Raw genomic sequence first — 21,338 nt, forward strand, 5'->3', positions numbered from 1 at the left:
GGCTCCGATCTTCAGGTAAGCACCTTCCAAGGTGGACTTTGAGATACGCAACGATGCAGAATCACCAAACAGGAACTGATTACCAAGTTCCGTATCCATGAAGACGGCCTCAATGGGTTCTTGGGTTCATGTTGCACTACATGTGACCCCATTGCACTGTTCTGTGTCAGTAAAATAGTCCTTACTGTCCTGATTTGATTTCACCACCTTGATAAATTGTTATGACCTCTCTATTTTAATTACTGTGCACAGTTTTGGATTTCTTATTACTTTGGTTAGACCCTCAGCGTGCAACTCTTATACCCATCGTGTCATTGCTGTCATTTGGTTTGTGTCCTGCACCAATTTATTTTTCACTTAAGTAATTATCTCTCTGCCTCATTTAATCAGATTATCTGTCAGTCCTCATTTGTTATTTAGTTGTTGATGCTTCATTCACACCCTCTGACACTTTTTTTGATTACCTGCAGCGACTTTTTATTTGACATTCCACTCACACCGTTTGTATGATCTTTTCATCTCTGTACCCTTGATCTCTCTGCCTATAAATTCTGTGTCTGTGTGTTCTTCTTCCCCACTTCACCTGATGAAGGGGCTCTGAAAGTTTGTGATTTGAAATAAACCTGTTGGACTATAGCCCAGTGTCGCATGATTTCTGACTTAGTCCTCCCCAGTCCAACACCAGGACCTCCACAGCATTGAATGGTTGAATGGACTTGAGGGGCTGAATGGCATACCCCTGTTCTTTTTGATGCTCATAGTAAATAGGTATAGTTAGAATTTGATAGTAGTTGGTGGAGTGTCACTGCTTAAACTAATGGTTTGCACAAAGGTGCTTTTGAAAAACAGTTCATGACCTTTTGAAGACTAGGCTTAATGTGACACAAAGACACACTGATTGGGAAAAATCAATTTCTGTTTCGTCTGTGTTGACTGGTTACTGCCCTTGACAACAATTATTGGCTGATCACATAGAGGAATCGAGTCCATATCAGCTAACCACAACCTTCATTATGTGAGATATAAAATTCACATGCTCACAATCACGGAGTCAGTGGAGACAAAGTCTTGGAAACAAGTAACTTAAGCTTTATTACGACTCTGCAGAATCAGGTGCCCCCCCACCGCTGCCTGAAGCGCACACAGGTCAGGGAGCCTCCCCTTTTTATACATCATTTATCTGGCCAGATCCTCCCCTTTTAGCTCCGTCCAATCTGAGCTCCAAGGTGCACAATCTTCCCATTACTTCCCTTGTCCCACCCTCTTCATACATCGCATGTTATGTTAATTAAGCAGCTTCGTAAGCATGGGCGTAAATGTTAATATGCATTCTCTCATTAGGCATGCGCTTCAACTATGTCTGTGGTACAAAGCTTAACCTTTTTACCCTCTGGGTATCTGCTAGCAGTTTTGAACCAGTTCATTCTGGTTTCTAACCACTTGGCCCTCACTCCCTTTTCTGATCACTCGGCTCAGTACTAGATGTCTTTTTGTTCAGAGCTAAGTAATTCTTTTCACTGCAGTTCAATCATCCTTATCTCTCACAATTAGTTTAGTGAAAAAAGACATATATTTCACACCAAGATAACAAAGTGTGAAGCTGGATGAACACAGCAGGCCAAGCAGGATCTCAGGAGCACAAAAGCTGACGTTTCGGGCCTAGACCCTTCATCAGAGAGGGGAGAGGGGGAAAGGGTTCTGAAATAAATAGGGAGAGATGGGGAGGCCGACCGAAGATGGATAGAGGAGAAGATAGGTGGAGAGGAGAGTATAGGTGGGGAGGGGATAGGTCAGTCCAGGGAGGACGAACAGGTCAAGGAGGCAGGATGAGATTGGTAGGTGGGAAATGGAGGTGCGGCTTGAGGTGGGAGGAGGGGATAGGTGAGAGGAAGAACAGGCTAGGGAGGTGGGGACGAGCTGGGCTGGTTTTGGGATGCAGTTGGGGAGGGGGAGATTTTGAAGCTTGTGAAGTCCACATTGATACCATTGGGCTGCAGGGTTCCCAAGCGGAATATGAGTTGCTGTTCCTGCAACCTTTGGGTGGCATCATTGCGGCACTGCAGGAGGCCCATGATGGACGTGTCACCTGAGGAATGGGAGGGGGAGTTAAAATGGTTTGTGACTGGGAGGCGCAGTTGTTTATTGCGAACCGAGCAGAGGTGTTCTGCAAAGCGGTCCCCAAGCCTCCGCTTGGCTTCCCATTTGAGTAGGAAAAGGTTAATAGCAGGCCTGCAAATCACACAAGACTAAAATCACTAAGTTTGATGTACTTTGAACAGTCAACAAAACTAAAGATGAATACCCATGAATAGAAGCTCACGTTGGTTAGGTAATTTCTTCTGGGTCTTAGGGCCCTTTCCACACTTCTAAGTATCGTATCCATGACTTTAGAAAGGTTGCTCACTAGTGGCACACTGAAAGCCTTCAGTTTTATACTGTTATCCCCCCCAAACTTGTCTTGTCTTGTTTCTTTTGGCTGTTAGCTCATCAGAGAAGTGGTGTCTTTCCACTATAGGCTCACTTCAAGGACACCTTTTAGGAATAATTCATTACTCTTCCTCCAAATAAGGATTTTAGCCTTATTTCATCCTCAAAGCTGATCTGCTCAAGCCAGCCAAAGCTAGTAGCTGGGCCTCAGGTAACTTTAGTTCACAAGTTTGCCTTTTTTAATGTTTGAGCAGCGCCTGGCCAATGTGATATCTTACGAATTTCAGTCATCTTTAGGTTGAAAAGATTCCACCTGTTCTGAACTGCTGTATTGTATGCAAATTCAGATCTCTTGCATCCATTTAGAGTATGAAGCAGGGATCAGGCCTTTTACCCAACAATTTGGTACCTATGATCCCTAGGGCCTTCTTCCTATTTAGTTATCCACGTTCCCCTTGAATGTGTCTCTTCTATTTGCTTCAATTACTTTTTGTGATAATGGATTCTACATTCTAACTGTTCTCTAGGTCAAGTGTATTTTGCTGGTCTAAGAGATCACAACCTTTTTTTGTGAAATGTAGAGCTGGTAATTTTCTGATGGTTGTCGTGTAAAGCAGAGAAAGCAATTCAAGCAATCCATTGTAACAATGCTGAATCTTTGAAAGAGCAACCAGATTTGTTATACATCCTGTGATAATGGGAACTGCAGATGCTGGAGAATCCAAGATAATGAAATGTGAGGCTGGATGAACACAGCAGGCCCAGCAGCATCTCAGGAGCACAAAAGCTGACGTTTCGGGCCTAGGCTCTTCTCCAGAGAGGGGGATGGGGTGAGGGTTCTGGAATAAATAGGGAGAGAGGGGGAGGCAGACCGAAGATGGAGAGAAAAGAAGATAGGTGGAGAGGAGAGTATAGGTAGGGAGGGGATAGGTCAGTCCAGGGAAGACAGACAGGTCAAGGAGGTGGGATGAGGTTAGTAAGTAGGAGATGGAGGTGCGGCTTGAGGTAGGAGGAAGGGATGGGTGAGAGGAAGAACAGGTTAGGGAGGCAGAGACAGGTTGGACTGGTTTTGGGATGCAGTGGGTGGAGCCCAGTTCGTCCCCTCCCCCCACTGCACCCCACAACCAGCCCAGCTCTTCCCCTCCACCCATTGCATCCCAAAACCAGTCCAACCTGTGTCTGCCTCCCTAACCGGTTCTTCCTCTCACCCATCCCTTCCTCCCACCCCAAGCCGCACCCCCATCTACCTACTAACCTCATCCCACCTCCTTGACCTGTCCGTCTTCCCTGGACTGACCTATCCCCTCCCTACCTCCCCACCTATACTCTCCTCTCCACCTATCTTCTTTTCTCTCCATCTTTGGTCCGCCTCCCCCTCTCTCCCTATTTATTCCAGAACCCTCACCCCATCCCTCTCTCTGATGAAGGGTCTAGGCCCGAAACGTCAGCTTTTGTGCTCCTGAGATGCTGCTGGGCCTGCTGTGTTCATCCAGCCTCACAGTTCATTATCTTGTTATACATCCTGCTTTCTTTCACCATAATGTCGTAATTCAGCTTTCTCACCAAGAATTGATATAATTCCTTTTTGAAAGTTACTGTTTCAGGCAGTGCATTTCATATTACAGTTACTTTAGTAATTAAAAAACAATAATTTTCCCATGTTGCCTCTCATTCTTTGTCAATTGGTTGAAATGTTTGTCCTTTCCAACTGTTTGTTCTGCCGGTGGAAACAGTTTCAATATTTAAACTTGTTTTAAGGTAAAATTATGGATAAGGTTTGGTACCTGTAGGGCTGAGAGGAATAGAAGGCATAGCAAAGGAAAACAAAAAAAACAGTAAGATCTGAAAAAAGCAATGCAAAGAGGAACTTGGGAAGCTATCAAGTACAAGATATTTTACAATTAGGCCATACGTAAGTTGTAATCAAAGGAGTGTTGACCCTTCAAAAAGAGCTCAAACTAATTTTGCAAATGAAAATAAGGAACTGGCAGACTTGATGGATAATGATTTTGTCTCAGTGCATCACAGACCTTTTTAGACTTCTACCTATACACGTCTTATGCAGTTGCCTATGTACATTTTAAAAAAAAAACTCGAATTGAATCCCTACCATACCATAAATAGAAATGCATACAAAAGTAGCACCTGCCTTTCCTGAGAGTTCCTGGAAGCTTGAACATTAGCAGTAGAGTAAGTTCTGACTTCTAGGAATGTTCCTGCTGGAAAGCAGAAGCAGCTCCATCATGTTAGTAATTACTCTGATGTTTATGTTTTTTTCCTCGACCACAGCAAAATAGTTTTTGTTAAAATAGAATTAAACTTTTCATAAAAATTAGCTAACCTCTGTTTTAGTGCTAGATTGAACAGTGTTACACAGAAAAAGATAAAGCTTGAAAACAATGTATTTTGTTAACATGATTTGTTATAAATTAAATAATTTAAATAATATCCTCCTGGGCAAATGTGTTTTCATATTCTGAGTGCCAAACTTAAGATTACCATACCAGACTGAAAGATGATTGCTATATTTAGATCTTTTCACATTTGCAATCCTTGTTTGGACAGTTCGAATTAATGTATTGACTATTTACAAAGGAATTTTTCAATATAAAGGAGAGGTAGTCAAGATTCACAAGAATTTATTGAAAAGGAAATGGAATATAAAAGTATGGACCTTTTAACTACAGTCCTGTAGCATGTTGGTGAGGCCGCACCTGATGTACTGTGCAGTTTTGGCATCCTTATTTAAGAAAGTATTACTTAGGAGCACGAGTAGGTCATTCAGCCCTTCTAGCCTCCTTCACCATCCAGTAAGATCACGGCTGATTTGTTTGTTCTGAATTCCATGTTCCCGTCTAACCAGCTAGTATTTGATTTATCTATCCATCAAAACTTTATTGACTTCATCTTAAAAGTATTCAATGAAATAATTCAGCAAAGGTTCATTTGTCTGCTCCCTGAGATTGGTAAGATTATCTTCTGAGGAAATGTGATCAGACTGGGTGTGTATGGAGTTCAGAAGAATGAAAGATGATCTTGTTGAAATATCCTGACGGACCTGGAAAGGTGGATCCTGAAAGGATGTTTCCATTTGTGGAGCAACAAGGAGGAGGGGGCTCAGTTTAAAAGTAACAGCCCCACACCTGAGATGGACATCAGCCTGAATTGCTGGAACATTTCTTTTGTCTAACTGGTGTAATACAGTAACTGCGACAGAACAGCAACTCATTTAGAGTAACCTATTGTGGTAAGCTTTTGGTTAAGGTTCAGCTAAATGCACAATGTTCTGACTTGCTTCTTCCTCAACACAGAGTCTGACCAAGATTTACCAATACAATTTATTTTCAGTTGCAGTATCATGTTAGTTATATCATTATGATGTTGAGTTCAAAGTGATTCTATTCTTTTTCTCTTGGATGTGGCGCATAGTTTCAAATGATTCTCCGCTGTCGCGTTCAGCTTTGCTCATTCAACAATGAAATCAATGTGGATTTTTGCTTTTCCATGTTTATGCTAAAGCACTCTTCATTAGAACATTTCTTTTTAATTATGCTGAAGTCAGCACGGAAATCCAAATTATCTTGGATCTAAGGGAATTTCAGCAGCATTTGTTTCAGTTCAGTTAGCCAGAATAGTTTGATCTTGAGACATTTACACAATGACAACTGAATGAATGACAACCGAACTGATTTTGTTTTAATGCGGTCAGATCATAGTCAATTATTATTTGAGGGTTTTGTCATACAATCAAAGAAGCTCATGATATAACTCAGGAAAACCTGTGAGGCATTGCTAGATGCAAAAATAAATGTTCAGATATTTGTTACAGAAAAGTAGAATGTTAATATACTTCTTTAGCATGGCTCATATTGTTGTTTGACCACTACATTATCGTCTCTTCCTAGGTGATGGTGTTTGTGCATGCAAGAAATTCAACTGTCAGAACAGCCATGCTGCTTCAAGAGATGGCAAAAAACCAGGGTGATATCATCTACTTTGCACCAAGCCAAAGCGCAGACTATGGCTCAGCTGAGAAACAGGTATGTCACTCGAAAGAACCTTCAACTGAAGGAATGTAGACATATATTCTTGCAGACAGCCAAAATTCATCTGGTTGCAATGCTGGAAGCACCCTCGAACACTGATCCCTCCATTAATTTGTGGGGTCAATAAGTAGGCACCTCATTAGGACCAGGTGGACAAGTTGAAGCAAATAACTGCGGATGGTGGAATCTTCACTGAAAATAACAAATGCTGGAGATCATAGTGGATCAGGCAGCATCTACGAAGAGAGAGCAAACTGACATTTTGAGTCTATATGATTCTTCATCAAAGTTTGCTGCCTATCCCACTGTGATTGTCAGCATTTGCTCTTTTCAGACAGGTAGAAGTACTGTTTTGTCTGTCTTTGGCACCTGTTCGTATCATGTCCACAGAAACTTTGGCCTTCACTTGCTCTTACACAAATCACAAACAAACATCTGTATGCAGCAGCGTAGCTAGAGTCCAGATACAGATTTTTGAAGATTGTTAAACCTCCATGCACTTTGCATATCAACTGCCACTCATTGAATCTTAGAGAGAATTAGGAGTACAGAAGTACTAACTTTGTTATTTTGTCAAAAATTTAATCAAGATGGTGAAAGAAGGAAGTGGAGCTGATGTTGGATTTAAAAGGTACACAAAATAGCAAAACCACAACGTGTGTTAACTTAGCTTTTTAAAAATGTGATTTGATTCATATTTATAAAATTTTGGAGTTTCAGAAAAAACATTCAAATAATTGTGAAGTCTTTTTTTGCTTTGCCACTACAGAATAAATTTGTTCTCCTCTCTTCGTTATTCACTTGACGCTAGAGCAGATATTACTAACTGTGAACCTCCAGCTACCATCAATTACGTGTTGTGTTGTGTATTTCAAATTCTAAGTTGGTGAAGTTTGTTCATATTCCAGTGCTGAATTATCTATAACTAATCAAATTGTAGTTTCTTTATGGTTTCTCTACAACTCCCAAAATAGACCCCAAAGCATGATAACAATTGCTGAGCTTGAACTAAGTGAAATGAATAACTCTTAATTCATTTTATGTTGCATTATATCCATTATCCATCTTGAAGCATCTTGGGAAATGGGACAGCATCCTTTGGACGTAGAAAGCATGGCTTAAGTACAAAATGAATAATTTCCATCTATCTTTATTAAAGACAGTACTCCGTCTTAGTAAGTAAAGAGGTAATAGAAAAATTGGGTGGGATAGAAATATGGAAGAGACACTTAAATGTGCCTATTTACATGCGTTTCTGGCTGTATGGCTCGTCTGCAAGGCAGAGTGATACCAACAATACAGGTTCAATTCCGAAACTGGCTGAGGTCACCATGATCCTTCTGCCTTCTTGACCTTGACCACCTTGATTGAGGCATGACAATACTCAGACGACTGGTGATGTGTTTAACCTCTTTCTAGTGAGAGAGTAATCCTATGATCCCCTGGAAATTTGGCAGCTTCATTTTTACTCGTGTTCCATCTCATTTTTAAATGTATGTTTTCATTGGACGTGGGCATCATTGGGGAGGCAACTGTGCTTTGTCCTTGAACTGGGTGGCTTGGAACACTACTTCAGAGAGCAGTTCAGAATCAACCACATTGACAAAATAGGCTGTAAAAGGTAAAAATGACAGATTTCAGACATTGCTTAAAGGACAAAGTGAACCAGATGCATTTTCATAACAATTGATTAATATTTTGTAGTTACTATTACTAATATAGTTTCATATTCTTAAATAAATATAAATTCCACCAACTACTGCAATGTGATTTTAACCCACGTCTCCAAAGTATAATCTTGGACCTTTTGAATTAATAGTCCAATGATATCACCACTGCAGCATCATCTCCCCCTGTACTACATGAAAATGGTGCTCAAAGCAAATTAATTCCTTTTAATTTAGCATTTCAGAAGCTCAAAAATCATTTCAAAGCCTTCAAAAGTTCACTTTGAATGCTTCTGGGCCCAAGTAGAATTACGTCTCGTAACTTTTTTTTCAAGTGTGCTTCTGTTCGTTGTGGCATTTTCTCCCTTTTTCAGAACATTGTGACACACAGCAACCACTGTACACTTGGAGATCACAATTGTCAAACCTTTTGGCATCCATAACCAATATTAAAATTGCATTGACTTCCAGACCATTTTTAGAACGATCTTGCAAACAAAATTAAGGTGATTGATATTTTAATCAACTTATTCATAAATGTTATTACACACCACTGGAACAGGTGAGACTCTAACCTTGGTCTCCTGGCAAAATTAGTGTGGTCCATATGTATGTAGTGCAGCCAAACACAAAGAAATGTATTTCAAAAAACTGCAGATTCTGGAAATCTGAAACAAAATCTTAAATTGCTGCAAAAACACAGCAAGTCAGATAGGATCTGTGGAGAGAAAGAAAAGTGTTAACATTTCAGGTCCACCGATCCTCCTTCAGAACGTATTTCTTTTGGTTAGGTGGGGACCTAAAGGAGTGATGAGAAACTTTTATAGCTTACTCTTAGATGTTTTCCATCAATAATATAATTGAAGCTGCCATTCCGTGGACTCACCAGTGAGCAAATAGATCAAGATTGTATAAGGGGTGCCATTCAGTTGAGCTACTCTCCTTTCAGAGGTATAAAAATCAATATTAGATGCAACATCATTCAAACAACTTGCAGCAGTAATAGTCTACCACAAGAAATTACAATAATGAATGCATTAGTTTTAAATACACTGAATTCTTAATAGATCATAAAGTCAATGATGTTACTCGATGACTATATATTAAGAAATATATACAATTTTATCATTTGTTCCTTTTTTCAGAAGCTGCATCAAGCTATAATTGATTAATTAAAATAAGTTAACTACTGGAAGCTGTTTCAATTGCTTGTAAATAGCAACCACTTAAATTTGAGCCTTTAGCTAGCTAACCAGATGTTTAACTGAAGTATATTTGAAACAATTAAAACTGACACAGTTTTAACTTTGCATTCTAATTCTATCACAAACAATAATGAGAATATATAAAACATTAGCTAAAATGGATAATACTTTTATTACTAGTACTTAGTATTGAATTAAAAAAGAGCCAAACACAATGAACAATTTCTACAACAATAATATGTATTTATATAGCACCTCTAACACAATAAATGTCCAAAAGCATTTGCAGAAGTATTACCAAACAAAAGGAAGAAAAACAGATTGGGAAACAGAATAGCATTAAGCAGGGTAATCCAGAGTTTGGGACTTGCTCAACTGAAGGCACAGCTGCCCCTGATAAAACAATTAGAATTTTGGATGCATAAGAGACCAGTATTAGAGGAGCATAGATTTCTCAGAAGAAAAGAGGCTTTGGAGGAATTTTAAACCAAGGGAAAAATTATAAAACCAGGATGTTACTTGGCTGGGAGTCAGCACAAACAAGAGGAGAATGGAGAGAGATTGAAAAGTGTGATATCAGATGTCATGTCACTGAAAATACACTCCAGAAGGCTGTGGAAGCTCAGACATCGAGTAAGGTCAAGACAAAAATTGATAAACTTCTGGTTACTAACAAACATCAAGAGATATGAAGATAGCATGGGAATTTAGCATTTGGTTGATTTGCCAATCATGATCTAGAATATTGGAGCAGGCAGAAAGGCCTGAACAGTGTGCTTCTGCTTCTGTGTTCCAAGAGTGGGACTTGCTGCAAATTAAGACGTGAGCACCGAGTTTTCAATGCCCTCAAGTTTTTGAAAGATGATATCGGAGATTAGTTGTTGAACAGAGAGACCAAGGGGTACAGTTTCATAGCTCCTTGAGAGTGACACCATAGGTAGGGTAGGGTGAAGAAAGCTTTTGGCGTGCTTGCCTTCTTTAGTCAGTGCAATGAGTATAGGAGTGTTGGGACATGGTGTTGCAACTGCACAAGACGTTGATGAGGCCATTTTTAGAATATTGTGTCTAATTCTGATTGCCCTGTTCTGGGAAGCATGCTGTTAAATTAGAAAGGATACATAAAATATTTGCAAGGATGTTGCCAGGATTGGAGGACTTGAGTTAAAGAGAGGCTGGGACATTTTTCCTTGGAGTGTTGGAGGTTGAGGGATGACCTAATAAAGGTTTAAAATCAGGAGGGGCATAGATAAGATGAATAGCAAAGGTCTTCTTCCAAGGATAATTAATTCCAAAACTAGAGGGTATAGATTTAAGGTGAATGGGGAAGATTCAAAAGGGACCTGAGCGCAATTTTTTAGCATGGAAAGTAGTGTGTATGTGGAATGAGCTGCCAGAGGAAATTGTAGAAAAGGGTATAACTATGACATGAAAAGTCATTTGGACAGATACGTGAATGGAAAAAGCTTAGTGGGATATGGACCAAATGCAGGCAAATGAGACTAGTTCAGTTCAGAATATCTAGTCGATGTGGACTGGTTGGACTAAAGGGTCTGTTTCCATGCCATATGACTGAGTGCACAGGGATAGTCATGTCTGGAGGTAACAGGTATGCATGAGGGCATCAGTGACTGAGCTGGGACAAGAGTTGGGTGGGTGATGCAATGAAGGTAAAAAGCAGACAGCCTCAGTAATGGGAGATAATGGGAACTGCAGATGCTGGAGAATCCAAAATAACAAATCGTGAAGCTGGATGAACACAGCAGGCCAAGCAGCATCTTAGGAGCATAAAAGCTGATGTTTTGGGCTTAGACCCTTCATCAGAGAGCACTGATAAAGGGTCTAGGCCTGAAACGTCAGCTTTTGTGCTCCTAAGATGCTGCTTGGCCTGCTGTGTTCATCCAGCTTCACGATTTGTTATCCTAGCCTCAGTAATGGCATGAACTTGCGCAGAATCTGGTGTGAATCTCAAACTTTTGACAGGATGAGAGATGATGTCAATAGTTCGAGAATTAACTTTGGAATGGAAAACTTGGCTTGAATCTACCCAAGATTTAATTGGAGGAAATTGCTGCTTCTGCGGAACTGGATGTCAGAAAAAGTCTGATAAATTAGTGACAGTGGTGGAGTTGAGAGGTGGTGCTGTTATCGAACCGGGTGTTACCAGAGTACATATGAAAGCTCAGGCTGTGCTTTTGTCTGATGTGACTGAGAAGGAAGACAGAGGAAGGAACCAAAGACTGATTCTCTCCATAGAACCGAGGCAATGTTTTGGGAACAGGAAGGGAGGTCATGACAAGTGCTTCTTTGGTCACAATTAGATAAGAATGGAGCATGATATCAGTCCCATCCAGCTGGGTAGCAGTCAAGGGGTTGGATGATGATGCATTCAACACTATCAAAGGCTGTAGAATTAAATGCTGGCTTTGCTAATCCGTAACATCCTGACAATTTATTAATAGGCAAATGGAACTTCTTTTTGTGAACAATTTCATTCAGTTTGATGAATGTTATGACTGGAAAATAGTTGCTAAGCTCCAAGAGCTCTATGGAGATGTCACTGTAAAGTACTCTGTTATGACTGGATAAAATCTCATGGCCAAAAAGATTTGAGTGAATAGGCTGTAATTGTCATTTTTATTTAAATATTATCTTGGTTTTGTCAATTTGGTTGCTGGCCCTTTTTAGTCTTATGGGATGTAGAATTACTTTTTTTTAAAATAGTCACTTATAGTTTTTATAATCATCTGGTTGACTGAAACAAATCAAAAATTGACTGTGTGGAAGTGTCCTCACCTAATTAGTTGACCTAACCTTTTAATTTAACACCTTCACACATTTGTCGTTATTATTTTACAAAAGTAACATATTTGTATATCATCACTCTTCTGTACTCTATTTTATGTTTCTCGATACTTGTTTGAACAATAACCCAATCATAACGCCTTTTTTTCCTTATCGTGCATTTTAAGCGCAACGGTTTACTTGCTCATTGGCTCAATACCTTGGAAGCATTCATTGTAACAAGCAGTTTAAAAAAGCCTTGTTACTGTTTTGAGAGAAATTAATTGGACTTTCACGATAAATCCAAGACATTTTAAGCTCCTAATTGATATTTTAAAATATATAATGAGTCTGAAGTACATTGATATGGTAAGCCCTTAAATGTCTAATATGGCTGTGTATTATCTCTTACTTTTCCGACTTTTCTCATTAGCTGAGTTCTTGTAATAGTCAAATGTCAAAAGCTACCAGTAAAATATGTAAAACAAAGATATTTCGGTGGAAGAAAGTTTTTTTTTAAAAAAAGCGCTTGGAATTCTTAATACTGATGCAAGTATTTGTACTCCATTTTACTATGACAGTCCCTTAAGATATTTTATTTCACAAATGAGTGCTAAACTTCATGAAACCCAAGAAGGATAAATGTATCCAACAGCATGGAACAGTGATAAGTTACAAAATGTTTTGCTGCACTGTTACAAGTGTCAAGTATATCTTGGAGGGAAATGCAATACTGTCATGCGTATGACTGTTATCTAACTGTTGCCTGCAATGCTAACAACCAGATAACAATTGGCACTGCAATTACAGATGTTTAGGAAAGACGTGGACAATTTATAGAAACCAAAAAAGTTCTGTGGACATATTCATGTTAAAAGGATGATTGAAGGAGGAATGAAGCTAAGGATCTTCAAAGAAGGAAATTTATGCATGGAGGCAAGGGCATGAAGCACTGAATGAAGTCTGTCCTTACCAATAAAGAAGATGGTGCCTGTCAGAATGAAAGAGCAGCGTGTTGGACAGGCTAAAAGCTGGCTGGACGTAAAGTTCTTACATTATGAAGATTAGCATAGATGTATCTGATGCCAGAGAGAGAAGTATGTAAAATGTAGGAATGTGGTAATAATCTTCCATTCCTCTTCAAATACAGGCAGCTCTACTTACAGAATTGCAAGTATTACGACCTTGCCATTCAGGCAAGTGGAGAGTATTCATTTTCACCTCTGAATTATGTCGTGTAGAAGGCAGACAGGCTCTAGGCTCAGTAAGTGAGTTAATCGCTGTGGGATTCCAAACTACTGGCTTCCTTTGTTAGTAACAGTATTTATACAGTTGGTCCAGTTTTGTTTCTGGGCAATGGTAACCCTCAATGTTGATGGTGGGGCCCCAACATTGTTAGTGCTGTTGACCATCAAGGGAAGATTGTTGGATTGTTACACTGAAATTAGTTATTGTCAGCTTTTTGAGATGTGAGTGCATTTGTCACTGACCTGTCCTTGTTTGAATGTTGTTTCCATCTTTCTGCTTATATATACAAGCTGCTTCAGTATCTGAGGAGTTGTAAATGTTACTAAACCATGTACAGCAAATATCCCACTTCACACCTTATTTAGGCGAACAGTTCATTGTTCAAGCAGTTGAACATGTTTTGGTCATAGTACACTGCCCTGAGCAATGTCCTTGAGCTGAAATAATTGACTTCCAACATCTAAAGCCATCTTCCTTTCACTAACCATGACTACATCCAGTAGAGAGCTTAATTCCCCCTAATTTCCATTGACTCCATTTTTCTTGGGTTGCTTGAAGCCGCAGTCAGCAAAATGCTGCTTTGATGCTCAGGGCAGTCAATCTTACCTCACTTCTGCAGCTCAGCTCTTGCAGACGATTTCTACATTTGGACCAAGAATGCAGTGACATTTGGAGTTAGTCTTGCTTGGACTTACTTTAAACTGTGAGGAGAATAGTGACAGTTCTTTAGTAGTTGAATAAGGGGACGTTATAGCCTATTGGTATTATCACTAAGGTGTTAATTCAGAGACCCTGGTAATGTTCTGGGGACTCAGATTCGAATTCTGCCATAAAGATGGTAGAATTTGAATTCAGTAAATATCTGGAATTAGGAAACAAGTGGTGCCAATGAAACCACTGTCAATTGTCGGAAAAAATTATTTGAATCACTCGTGCTCTTTAGGGAAGGAAATTGCTGTCTTTACCTAATCTGGCCCAAATGTGACTCCAGACTCATAATTGCCCACGATTAGGGATGGATAATAAATGCTGGCCTAGCCAGTGATACCTGCGTCCTGTGAATGAATTTTTAAAAAATTTTGTTGGCCGGTGGAATGAATGGACACAGTTGAAGTTGTAGTGTGGCATGAAGTAAAAACTATTTGTAGAAAAAAAACCGGAGAGTTGATGTAAAATTAAGGTTCCAATTCTAAATGGAGTTGAGGAGGAGAGGAACTTAGATATATGTTAACGAATTGCTTAGTGACAGGGCAGGTTGAAAAAGTTGTTTACAAGTCATACAAGTGCTGGGCTTTAAAATGCAATGTAATTATGATGAGCACTTGTCAGACATTGCTTCAGCCTTCAGTGGAATACTGTATCTGTTTTTGGGCCCTATACTTTAGGAAGGGTGTGAAAGCATTAGAGAAGGTACAGAAAAGGTTCATGAGTGATTCCATCAACAAGTAACAATGGTTGAATGATTAGATTGTGGAACCGGGGCATGGTCTCCTTGAGAGGAGAGGATTAAGAGGAGAGTTGATGGAGCTGTTCAAAGTCTTTAGAGGCCTATACAAAGTGTACAGGGAGAATTTGTTCCCATTATATAGAAGCTAATAATCAGACAACTTTAATATAAACTGGGTAACAAAAGAGCCAGTGCTCATATGGGGATTTTTTTAAATGCAGCGAGGAGTTTGAATTGGGAATAGATTGTTGAAATCATCAACTGAATTTCAGGCAGAGAATTGAAAAATTATCAGATGAGAAAGGAACTTACATGGCTACAGGGAAAAGCCAGAAAACCTGGACTGGCTGAGTTGCCCTTGAATGTATTCAGCATGGGCATGACAGGCTGTATTGGTTCCTTCTGTGCTGTAACCACTCTTTGATTTGATGATTACTGTGACGATTTTGAGGTGAATAAAATATTGTATCATCAGTTTCCAAATTGGATGTTACTCCACATCATTGTTTCTTTTTTATCTACATAGTATTATGATTCTATTTTAAGTACGTATCCCTTTGACTTATAAAGTCCTTCAATGACCTCCTTCAAATGAGAATGTTACGTGTGTAACAGGAAGATAGAGTCTTTGTGTTACTGTTACAAACAATTAAAGGCTAAATGATAAGCAATTGTTGGTTAGGTATTGAAGATGGATGGATTTTTTCTAATCCAAGATTAGACCCTCGTCCTTTCACTGATTTCAAGCATTCGAACATTGCTTCCAAAAGTGGCGGGCACACAGGTGCAAAGAGGTCTTAACTAAATAGGGTGCTGGCATGTCCAAGCAACCCCGACCTCTTGATCTCGGTCCCTGCTGTCACTGGGATTGATCATTCAGCATGCCTGACAGGTATACCTTTGCAGCAGCTTGTCACTTTGAGTTGAAGAGGGGTGGTCCTCAATCAAAGGCAATCAGAGTCTGATAAAGGGACTGCATATTCGACAGGAGACTGTCTGTTGAATGCCACCTTCTTCGCTAACTCATGATCCTCCAACCTTTGCCCACAACCCTCAAAATGCCCCTGAAATCTCTTACCTAATTACTTGGTCCTCTGAGATCCTCGGTCTCTGAGATGCTTTTCCAGCAGCATCCACAACTGCCTCCATGACGCTGTTGAATGGAAAAAGCTGCCAGCCTCTGATAAGCCAATAACACTCATGTGATAGTGTTCCCACTCCCAGATTCTTGATGACAAGAAAATACCCACTATTGATGCCCTTCTCTGCAATTTACTGTGTCTATCTTGCAAATTTCAGCGCAGGTTTTTCACTGGCTCTCCAGCTGATTGATGAGACTTCTTTCAATTCAACTAGATTCTGCCCCACAGTTCTATGCATTATTGTTTAAACTCCTATATCTCATTGGCTCCTGCCTCATCATAAATTACTGTACCCTGGATTAGAAAAGCTCCACACCCTGAAACCCAGTTCCTACACATTAAGTCCCCATCTTCCTCATCACCTTTAAGGCCTTCTTCCGAATCCATCATACATTTGATCTCTCTTCCCATTACTTTCTCAAATATCTCCTCCTTATTCTCAACATGCGTTCTTGACTAATTATTTATGTTTCTGTAAAAAGCATATGGATAATGTTTTCTAATTAGAGACATTTTACAAAGGATAGTTATTGTCATTAAAGCACTCTTAAGGAATTGCCCATTTAAGGAATTGCATTAGACAACATTGTGAATTGTGAGCAGCTTCTTAGACAGAGATATTCAGCTGCCTGGCGGGGAAGAAAGAAACATTAATGTCACAATCATTTATACCTGAAAAGTCAATACCTCTTACCATCTTTTTTTTCCATGTATGTTTTTGCAGCATTTTCCACAGAATAAAATCATAAAATTTTAAAAAATCCTTTTTTAAAAAACATCCTTGAACACTGGTTTAATTAATAGTTGAAACGAATAAAAGCTGAAATAGCATACAAAAGTGTTTCAGTGATAATGGGAACTGCAGATGCTGGAGAATCCAAGATAATGAAATGTGAGGCTGGATGAACACAGCAGGCCCAGCAGCATCTCAGGAGCACAAAAGCTGACGTTTCGGGCCTAGACCCTTCATCAGAGAGGGGAATGGGTTGAGGATTCTGGAATAAATAGGGAGAGAGGGGGAGGCGGACTGAAGATGGAGAGAAAAGAAGATAGGTGGAGAGGAGTGTATAGGTGGGGAGGTAGGGAGGGGATAGGCCAGTCCAGGGAAGACGGACAGGTCAAGGAGGTGGGATGAGGTTAGTAGGTAGGAGATGGAGGTGCGGCTTGAGGTGGGAGGAAGGGATGGGTGAGAGGAAGAACAGGTTAGGGAGGCAGAGACAGGTTGGACTGGTTTTGGGACGCAGTGGGTGGACGGGAAGAGCTGGGCTGGTTGTGTGATGCAGTGAGGGGAGGGGACGAACTGGGCTGGTTTTGGGATGCGGTGGGGGTAGGGGAGATCTTGAAGCTGGTGAAGTCCACATTGATAGCATTGGGCTGCAGGGCTCCCAAGCGGAATATAAGTTGCTGTTCCTGCAACCTTCGGGTGGCATCATTGTGGCACTGCAGGAGGCCCATGATGGACGTGTCATCTAAAGAATGGGAGGGGGAGTGGAAATGGTTTGCGACTGGGAGGTGCAGTTGTTTATTGCGAACCGAGCGGAGGTGTTCTGCAAAGCGGTCCCCAAGCCTCCGCTTGGTTTCCCCAATGTAGAGGAAGCCACACCGGGTACACTGGATGCAGTATACCACATTGGCAGATGTGCAGGTGAACCTCTGCTTAATGTGTAAAGTCATCTTGGGGCCTGGGATAGGGGTGAGGGACGACGTGTGGGGGCAATTGTAGCATTTCCTGCGGTTGCAGGGGAAGGTGTCGGGTGTGGTGGGGTTGGAGGGCAGTGTGGAGCAAACAAGAGAGTCACGGAGAGAGCGGTCTCTCCGGAAAGCAGACAAGGGTGGGGATGGGAAAGTGTCTTGGGTGGTGGGGTCGGATTGTAGATGGCGGAAGTGTCGGAGGATAATGCATTGTATCCGGAGGTTGGTGGGGTGGTGTGTGAGAATGAGGGGGATCCTCTTTGGGCGGTTGTGGCGGGGGCGGGATGTGAGGGATGTGTTGCGGGAAATACGGGAGACGCAGTCAAGGGCGTTCTCGACCACTGTGGGGGGAATATTGTGGTCCTTGAAGAACTTGGATATCTGGGATGTGCGGGAGTGGAATGCCTCATTGTGGGAGCAGATGCGGCGGAGGCTTGAGGAATTGGGAATAGGGGATGGAATTTTTGCAGGAGGGTGGGTGGGAGGAGGTGTATTCTAGGTAGCTGTGGGAGTCAGTGGGCTTGAAATGGACATCAGTTACAAGCAGGTTGCCTGAGATGGAGACTGAGAAGTCCAGGAAGGTGAGGGATGTGCTGGAGATGGCCCAGGTGAACTGAAGGTTGGGGTGGAAGGTATTGGTGAAGTGGATGAATTGTTAGAGCTCCTCTGGCGAGCAAGAGGCGGTGCCGATACAGTCATCAATGTAACGGAGGAAGAGGTGAGGTTTGGGGCCTGTGTAGGTGCGGAAGAGGGACTGTTCCACGTAACCTACAAAGAGGCAGGCATAGCTGGGGCCCATGTGGGTGCCCATGGCCACCCCCTTAGTCTGTAGGAAGTGGTGCCATAATGATGCCACCCGAAGGTTGCAGGAACAGCAACTCCTATTCCGCTTGGGAACCCTGCAGCCCAATGATATCAATGTGGACTTCACCAGCTTCAAAATCTCCCCTTCCCCCACCGCATCCCAAAACCAGCCCAGTTCGTCCCCTCCCCCCACTGCACCACACAACCAGCCCAGCTCTTCCCCTCCACCCACTGCATCCCAAAACCAGTCCAACCTGTCTTTGCCTCCCTCACCAGTTCTTCCTCTCACCCATCCCTTCCTCCCACCCCAAGCCGCACCTCCATCTCCTACCTACTTCCCTTATCCCACCTCCTTGACCTGTCCTTCCTCCCTGGACTGACCTATCCCCTCCCTACCTCCCCACCTATACTCTCCTCTCCACCTATCTTCTTTTCTCTCCATCTTCGGTCCACCTCCCCCTCTCTCCCTATTTATTCCAGAACCCTCACCCCATCCCCCTCTCTGATGAAGGGTCTAGGCCCGAAACGTCAGCTTTTGTGCTCCTGAGATGCTGCTGGGCCTGCTGTGTTCATCCAGCCTCACATTTCATTATCCAAAAGTGTTGTTGACTGAACCATTTCATTAACAGCTTGCATAATTTATTTACTGGGCAGAAACCAAGTATCCATCAGAACATGCAGATGTTTTTGTTTAGTGACAAAGATATAATGCCGACAACGATCTGCAAGATTCCTTGGAGTTCTGAAGTCTGACCCCGATGTATCTATTGGATAAATAATTTAAAAAACCCTATTTTATGTCGAGCCTTCCACAACTTCCCAAATTAGTTTTATTTTAATATAGGAAGTAGGCAGTAATTTGCATTGAGTAAGTTCTCACAAACAACAATATGATTATGATTGGAGAATCTAATTTAAAGATTGAGGGATAAATATAGACCAGCACACACGGGATCAAACTTCTGCTCCTCTTCACAGTGGTACTTTAGGATCTTTGACCTCCTGAGAAAGAAGACAGCGTGTCAATTTACTGTCTTGTCAAAGATGGTGTCTGCAGTAGTTCAGCTCCTCCTCAATACTGCACTGGAATGTCAGTTTAGGTTCTATTGCTTACTTCTCTGCAGTGGATTTTGTATCCACAATGTTTTGACTCTCAAATATGCACTACCGACTAAGCCACAGTTAATTCAAGTACATACAGAATATTACCAAATGCACTGAAAAGGAATCATGTTGGAAGTGGAACAATACAGAATTTGATGTTTTGTATTGCAAATATGTATTTTCAGAGTCATATAAAATGTTTCTTGAGGTAATATATTTACTAAGATTAAAGGAAGGTGTATTATATGCTTGTGTTGGGTAAACATAAATTTTAAAAAATATCTGTATATGGAATATGGATATTACTGGCTATAGGAGCATTTATTGCCTTTGAGAAGATGTTGGTGATCACAGCTGCAACTGAATGATTTCCTTACGTTTACTAGATAATTTGTATAAACTCACGTTGGATATATTTCAAATAGCACAAATGATATATTTGTCAAACTCTACATTGCTCAAAGTCACATCAGGAGAATAAATTTCAATAATCAAAATATGATGAGGCTAAGAAGGATTATGATTAACTTCAACATTGTTTTGTTATTTCTTCAAATTTTTGAAGATGGACATTTTTAATTTATGAATGCAAAATGTTCCAAATCCTGGAATTCTAAAAATGGAAGCAGAGATGCCTGAAATGTTCAATAGTTCAGAGAAAGTGAGCTGAAACATTTGGAGAGTAATTTCTGAAACCTTTCCTCAGGATTGGATGACTTGAGGTGGAACTGAATGTAGGTGCGCTAGGTATCACTATCGAAGTGTGTTAGCAAGGCCTATTATGTGAAGTTCTGGTTCAGCACCAGTGTGCCTTGCAAGAATTATAAGGTCTTGCAGGTGATGCAGCGCATTGTAAAGATTATGCGAAGAGTTGGTGAAAGTGAGTGGTTTCAAGGACGCAGGGTCAGTGATGGCAGAAATGGAAGCATTGAAGAGCTGGATTAGCTCAAGTAGGAGTGATTGGAAGAAGTGAAAGAATAAATTGGAAGACACTTGTGTTATGTAATAGAAAGGAATCACTTCAGCCTGAGTGGAAGATTCTGCAAGGCCTTTGTGATACTGGTCTCATTATATCGTGCGGATATTCAGGCAACATTCAGAAGAGAAGAACAACAACTGATTAGTGAGTGAGATGTGAATGCTAAGATGGAATTGTGGAGCGTTGTGAGAGGATAAAATCAGGAACGAGCACACAAGAGATTTGTGAAGATTGTGACTTTGAAGAGACAAGAGAAGAAATTTACAAGGTATGGACATGTGTTGCAGAGAGAGAGAGAGGAAATGTGGTAAGTAGCGGTGGAGATGAGACTGCTAGAAAGAAGAATGAAGTGTATGTACCAATGGAAAGATAGCGGGGTGAAAGACCTCCACGCAGTTTAGTACTGGAAGAAGAATGGGTGACTAAAAATGATGTAAATGATGAATGACCAGCATAGTGATGACCCCAAGTAAAATGGAAAAAGAAGAATGGTTAAAAATATGAAGCAGTATAGATTCACCAGAATTATACTGGAGCTTATAACATGATAAAATGGTGATAATAGGAACTGCAGATGCTGAAAGATCCGAGATAACAAAGTGTAGAGCTGGATGAACACAGCAGGCCAAGCAGCATCTTAGGAGCACAAAAGCTTGCATGGGCTCCCAAGATGCTGCTTGCCCTGCTGTGTTCATCCAGCTCTACAGCTTAACATGATAAAACAGGTTGCTTTAGACTATGCCTGCATTTCCTGGAGTAAGATTAAGGAAGATGTAAGTGAGACTGTGTACTGACC

At 41.0% G+C, this 21,338-nt stretch overlaps 1 protein-coding gene across 1 annotated transcript in view; it reads left to right on the forward strand.

The window, feature by feature from the left end:
- Window positions 1-21,338, forward strand: part of ascc3 (activating signal cointegrator 1 complex subunit 3) — a 507,536-nt gene that overhangs the window by 181,315 nt on the left and 304,883 nt on the right. The window contains exon 15 of the mRNA XM_059645261.1: window positions 6,333-6,467. Within this exon, the coding sequence (XP_059501244.1) occupies window positions 6,333-6,467 (135 nt within the window). The remainder of the gene's footprint in view (window positions 1-6,332; window positions 6,468-21,338) is intronic.

This window comes from Stegostoma tigrinum, chromosome 4 (assembly GCF_030684315.1).
Source record: "Stegostoma tigrinum isolate sSteTig4 chromosome 4, sSteTig4.hap1, whole genome shotgun sequence".
NCBI classification, from domain to species: Eukaryota; Metazoa; Chordata; class Chondrichthyes; order Orectolobiformes; family Stegostomatidae; genus Stegostoma; species Stegostoma tigrinum.